We start from the raw sequence: 6,214 nt of genomic DNA, 5'->3' as shown, positions 1-6,214 counted from the left end.
GGAGCTGATCCGGGCATTTGGCTCCAACCTGCCATAGGATTCGGAAAAGGATACATGTACGGGTTAGGGTACATATAAGGGCTAGGAAACATACCTGGCATCATAGGGAAAGGTGAATGCGTGGGTATCATCTGTTGAATTGCTGCGCCAGGTGACTGCGTTGGTGCTCTCGTTGGGGACGGTGATTTCATGGTCGCTGATGATGAACTGGGTGAATGTCTTGGCCTCGTTGAGGGGCTGCCCTCTTAGTTTTGTCCCCTTGGATTTTGAGGCCCGCGCATTTCCCTTCCGACACGTATTTGCCGCCGCCTCTCCTCCGGCGTAAGTAAATACGGCTTCCCATGGGCCCTAAACCATGACATGTATTCTGGAACGCACGCTAACTCGAGAACGATGATTGGTTCCCGAGTAGGTAGATATTCATTCCGATTTTCCCACATTTCTGTGTACACTGACCAGTACAACGGCCAATCCGTACCTAATAGCCGAAGGTCGATTTTGTGGTGCTCGTCAAAGTCCTCAGGGTCCGCAGAGATCGGTTGTCTACATCCAAACTGTCGTAGGACTCTGTCTGTCTGGTGGGGCTCCACGGTTGCATAGTTGATCAACACCACTTTCACGTGCCAAGCGTTCGGATTTTGTAAAAACTCTTCCGGGATTACTGCCCGGACTGCCGGATCCTCGTATGGTGTCCATTGAAACTACATGAACATGATAGAAATATTACATATATACATAATACTAAATACTAAATATCAATCCACTAGCGAATGTATGGAAATATCTATTTGCAATAATATTTACCTCTGCTTCCGAGCGTTGCTCCAATAGAAGCCGTATATCTTCAAGTTTAGTCGGTATTCCACGATAACTTGCCGGATGGTTCCACCTAATTAAATAAATTTTTAGCATTCTTTTATTCTTACAAAATCTACATATCAATTTCAAAATGTAATATAAAATTTACCTCGTTACGAGTGGGAATGTATATGGGTGGTTCACTCGAGGACGTAGAAATGGAAAGCGAAACCGTGCCCATGATTGCAGTAGTGACAGGCAACCTCCGATTTTTGCTCTCCTCGGTTTGGTCGCCCCGCACATCTCCCGATATAATGTTGCCAAGACGGCAGACCCCCAACTAAATTCACCGGCTGCTCTAAAATCAACGAGTTTTAGCAGCCACCTTAGATGTACACGGCTCCGTGATGTGTCGGCCATGAGATAGCCTCCAATTATTTGAAGAATGTATGATCGAGCATATCGGATTCTTTCAATCTCGGTTGAATTTTCATTCAGACTGGGGAAGGTGGCACGTAACCAGCCCATCTCCACCTTACCTCCATCCATTTTATCCGGAACGGCGCCCAAAAGCTCGTAGCACACCGCCTCCCAATTGCTAGATTGGGCAGACCCGGTCACTGGGTGCCCATCCACCGGCAATCCCAAATGCAGATGGACATCTTCTAGAGTGATAGTGCATTCTCCACATGAAAGATGAAATGTGTGCGTCTCAGGTCTCCACCTCTCGATCAACGCACTGATCAGTTTTAGCTCCAACTTGCATCCCTGGCCTACCGTCGCCACGTGCCAAAATCCCGCTTCCCGCAGGTAGTTCTCTACTAACGGTGATGGAGAATGCATATTCCGAATATTGCATTCCAATACCCGATCTTCAGCCTTTTATAACAAAAAATATATTAATAAATATCTAAAAATACATAAATAAAAATATCTTAAAAAAAATTTAAAATTTAAATTTAATACTTACCATGTTCATTTGCTCCACCGATATGTGATTCCTATCAAGACGAATCAATGATCCGGCCATTGTTGAAAATATTAAAAATTTTAAAATTATTTAAAAAATAAAAAATTTTAAATTTTCTTAAAAAAATGAAATTTAATGGAAAAAGAAATTTAATATGGATTTGGAGATTTTTTGAAGGAAATTGAGAGGATTTTGGAAGGAATTTGAGAGTTTGAGAGAATTTTGGAAGGAAATTGATGGAAATTTTGAAGGGAATTGAGAGAAATTTTGAAAGGGATTGAGAGAATTTTTGAAAGAAATTGATATTGAATTTGTTTGTGAAAATAAAAGGGGTGGGGGGGTTTATATAGTAAAAAAAATTTTGACCGTTTGGGGGGGGACAACGGTCAATTTTTTGACCGTTGGGCACTGTTGACGCGCGCGTCCACATCGCGTCCACGTCAGCGCGACCTTCTGCCCCGTCCCCTGACATCGCTCCGATGTGGCGCGATTTTGGGGGAAACGGCCCAGTCCGGTAAATAATTAAAAAAACGGCCTATTTCGGTAATTTTATAAAAAAATTGGCTTTTTTGGTAAATCTCGCTTCTTTCAAATCATTAAAGGAAATAAAATGGTAAAATAAAATATTTTTGTTTCTACAAAAATAGTTGCTTTATTAACAATGGTATACAAACTCACTGATAATTCAAGTTTTTTTTTTATAAATAATAATAAATTTACCAAATGATTTTTACTCCATTTGAAATGGTATAAGTGTTTTCTTTGTGAAAAAGTCCTTGTCACGACATTTATTAAACATTACAACTTAAATTTTGATTCCTAAAATTTCAAAAATAAATTAATAATAAAAATTTGAAAAATGTTAAATTTAAATTATAAATCATAATATTACAAATTAAAATAATTTCCCATTTCTCTCAAATGCCCAATATTACTCAATATTTCATCTTTAAAGAATCATTACTTTTAATACACCATACTTCCAACTTATCAATGTTAATTGTACCACAACCGACCCTTCACTAATACAACTTTTAAAATAAGCGATAGTAATTGTTACAACATGTTTAGTTGCCATTACAGCCCTATTACGTGGGCCCCACTATTCAGCTGTTTAGTTGGGTGTAATGCGGCTTATTATATTACGCCTCTATTACGCCAATTTTGCTGCTTTCTATTCCCTTCCATTTTCTCAGTTTAGCTTCCGTTTTAAGGATCCCAATTTCTATGCCCTGTTTTACCCTCCCAGTCTTCTTCAACCAGCGCGGTCCCTCGACTCTTTCCAGCTCCCTCTCTAAACAAGTCTTTAACACCCATTTCCCCATTTCCCGTTTCCCCTCTTCCCCAAATCAGAATCCCTAACCCCGACTGCCCTCCTCCCTTTTTTCCTCAATTCGAAAATCAACCTTCACCTCCGGCACCAATCCACCTCCACCGATCCACCTCCGGTCCTCCACGGCTCCACCCATTTCCAGAATCAGAGGTTAGAGCGAAGCTACAAACGTCTTCTACCTTTGAATTTCAAAGGTATATTAACAGTGTTTTTTTCCCTCTCTTTTATGGTGCTTCTACCTTTGATTTTCTGCCTGTAATTCATCACAATATGTGTGAACTCGTATGGAAAATCCGGCAACTTCCAACAAATCCGACAACCAGTTGCAACAAACGTTGCTTCGTTTCATTCTACGCCTATTACCTGTTAAAAATGGAAGAGCAAATGGGATTTTGTGAGTTCGGGGAGAGCTTGAATTTCTATTTTTATTTGAATGGCTGTAGATAGGGTTTCTGAAATTTCAAATCCTTGATTAGCTCTAATTTGTGGCATTTCTTAGATGAAAGAAATAGCCTTGTTCTCTGATTGCTATGTAAATTAATTTTTAAGGTCAAAACTTGTGGCAGTTCCTGAGATTTCTATTGCTAGGCTTACACCCAGTCATCTTTTCTTTGTTGTTGCAAGTGATGGAGTTTTCGAGTTTCTCTCAAGCCAAACTGTTGTCAACATGGTGCGATACATGTGAATCTTTGGAATTTATAAATTACCCTTACTTTTCCCATTTGCTTTATAATGCCATGGTATATCTATCTATACATCATCCATTTGCTTATACTTGCTTTTGATTTGCTGGCCACCGCTAAAGTGTCTTATACATTAGATTTTAATGCATGTTTATTGCAAAACAATTTATAAGTAAACTTGTTTTACGCTATTGAGTTTTATAAGTAAACCTGAAAAGGAAAGTTCAAAAGAATTTTCTGTCTTTTGCTTTTTGAACTATTAGTTGACCGCTCCAATTACTGATATTATCAATAAACTAACCCATTGTCGTTTATAAGTGACTTCTCTCAGATGTAACAATCTATGGTTCCAGCTGGTTTCAAAAGATATTTGAGACATAATTTGAGCATTTCTTTGAAAAATTTATAATTTTCTTATTTCAGGCGGCGGCATACAAAGATCCCAGCGATGCTTGTGCTGCAATTGCTGGAGACTCCTATAAATGTTGGTTGGAGCTTGAAAATCGAACCGATGATATTACAATCATAATTGTACAGATCAAAGGCCCATCAAATGTATGAACTATTTAAATCTTTCTCTGGTTATTCATGTTCTCAATGTTTAAAGTTCATTTTTTGTCGTGTGGCTTTGTCTTCCGGTCCTGTATATTTCCTAGAAGTGAGTGAAGATCTTTTAAAATTGTTCTATAGAAATTACCGCCTTGTACATAATTCGAAGTGATTTGTCCAATTAGCCTGGTTGAAGTTCTACGACGAGTCATATCTTGATTTAGAAGAGAGTAGAAGTTTGGACTTAATTGCTTATTGTGCCTTGCAGTTGATATAACTTGTACATTTGTACATACTACCTAATAGAAAAATTTAGGAAAGTTCTAATCTAGAAAAACTCTTTTTAGTGGTCATGGATTATAAAAAGTGTGATTAATTTATAATTATTCTATGTAATCTCTTGATGTATATGTGTTAATTTAAGGGGGATGGTTTGCTCTTTTTTTCATTAATTGCATTGTGATTAACTAATGTTCTCTGGGATCCAGCAGTCGGGTGTTGGCACAACTGATAGTGAAGTACATTCCAGACCCTGCCAAATTGGCGGTTCCATGAATCAAAGCACTGCCATTGTTCCACCACTGATGCATCAGAGGCCTTTGGAATCGGTTGGTCACTTGAGCTGTAGTTTTCTAAGTTTATATATATATTTGAGCCATCTGTTCTTCATTCACTGTGCAACCAGATTAGTTGATTTGCCTTATACATGGTTTCTCTGTTTTGCCACTTGTGTCATTTTTTTTATAGTTGTTCCAGCATACATACAACAATTGGGTGAAACCTATTGATATGGCTAACATTTTCTTTATAGTAGTCTCACTATCTCTGTTTCTTGATGATTTTTTGTTTCAAATGAAACCTATTAGAGAATATGTCTTTGAAAGGTAGGAGATAAAACATGGGGTTGAAGCTTTTCCTTTTTCCTTTTTTTCCTGCTATGTCGTAAAAGGAATCTTCTACTTCGAGTCATTACTAGCAAACACAAAATGCATCAGTTGATATTTAATACTGATGTCTTCATCATTTAATATGAACCCATGCTAAATAATCACGAGTCTTGCTATCAGTCTAGAGAAGAATAAAGATACATCATATTTCTTCAAATATAGATGTTCGAATCTAAACCGACAGTTTTGTTTTGGCTGGTATCAGGATGTGGGTTAGCCGAAAAGAGCAAGCATAAGTCGTTTTTGGCATACAAGATTCTCATGGCGAATGATTTCAGCGCACCAAGGACATCTTGCTAATGTAACACAATGAAATTTGTCAAGGTGAAGGTACTTTAGCTCTTAATCCAAACATGCGGAGAAATCCAACTTGAAGTTGATTATCACGACTCGATGAAACGGGGGGTCGGGGGATTAGGAAAACATGTACTTTCTATGTGAACTGTTTCTAGCAGTGCTGGGGTGATAAGTGAGTGAGGCAGGGATGATGATACCATTGATATGGCTAACTTCCCACGATGTAGTCTGTAAATTTCATGATTGTATTGATACAAAAACTACATAATGATAAAACCTACAGGTTTTATAATCTATTAGATTATGTTACATCCCAAAATAATTATATTTATTAATAACTTATATAAGAACAAAATGAAGGTTTGATTGGCATAATAAAATTGAAGCTTCAAGTTAATGTTTTAGGTTGAAAATAATACATTTATTTTAGATTGTAATTTGTATTATATTTCAATTGAATCGATATAAAATCACAACTAATAAAAAAATTGGTTTTATATTTTTATTTTTCCACAATTTTATTTGTAATTATAAGATTTGAACCTCTCAACACGGTTTTATATTAAAAGCTTAAAACCAACAAAAGTTCATATTTTTTAAAAGGTTAAATTTTGCTATTACTCCATATATATATATT

At 37.1% G+C, this 6,214-nt stretch overlaps 1 protein-coding gene across 4 annotated transcripts; it reads left to right on the top strand.

Annotated features, from left to right (window-relative positions):
• The first annotated feature begins 2,730 nt into the window (after nucleotides 1-2,730).
• On the top strand, nucleotides 2,731-5,873 carry LOC107954638 (probable protein phosphatase 2C 65). Of its 4 annotated transcripts, none has more exons than XM_016890254.2 (5): nucleotides 2,928-3,295; nucleotides 3,726-3,771; nucleotides 4,208-4,339; nucleotides 4,825-4,941; nucleotides 5,486-5,873. In XM_016890254.2, the coding sequence occupies exons 2-5, from the start codon at nucleotides 3,769-3,771 to the stop codon at nucleotides 5,495-5,497; spliced, it is 264 nt and encodes an 87-aa protein (XP_016745743.1). In that variant the 5' UTR covers nucleotides 2,928-3,295; nucleotides 3,726-3,768; the 3' UTR covers nucleotides 5,498-5,873. The 4 variants fall into 4 exon arrangements, 2 of the variants coding, with proteins under 2 accessions (XP_016745743.1, XP_016745742.1); XM_016890253.2 differs by having other exon boundaries at nucleotides 4,822-4,941; XR_001699632.2 differs by lacking the exon at nucleotides 3,726-3,771 and having other exon boundaries at nucleotides 2,731-3,295.
• Nucleotides 5,874-6,214: the final 341 nt, after the last annotated feature.

Source organism: Gossypium hirsutum, chromosome D07 (genome assembly GCF_007990345.1).
Source record: "Gossypium hirsutum isolate 1008001.06 chromosome D07, Gossypium_hirsutum_v2.1, whole genome shotgun sequence".
In the NCBI taxonomy this organism is placed as follows: Eukaryota; Viridiplantae; Streptophyta; class Magnoliopsida; order Malvales; family Malvaceae; genus Gossypium; species Gossypium hirsutum.
This window is presented reverse-complemented; position numbering and strand designations above follow the sequence as displayed.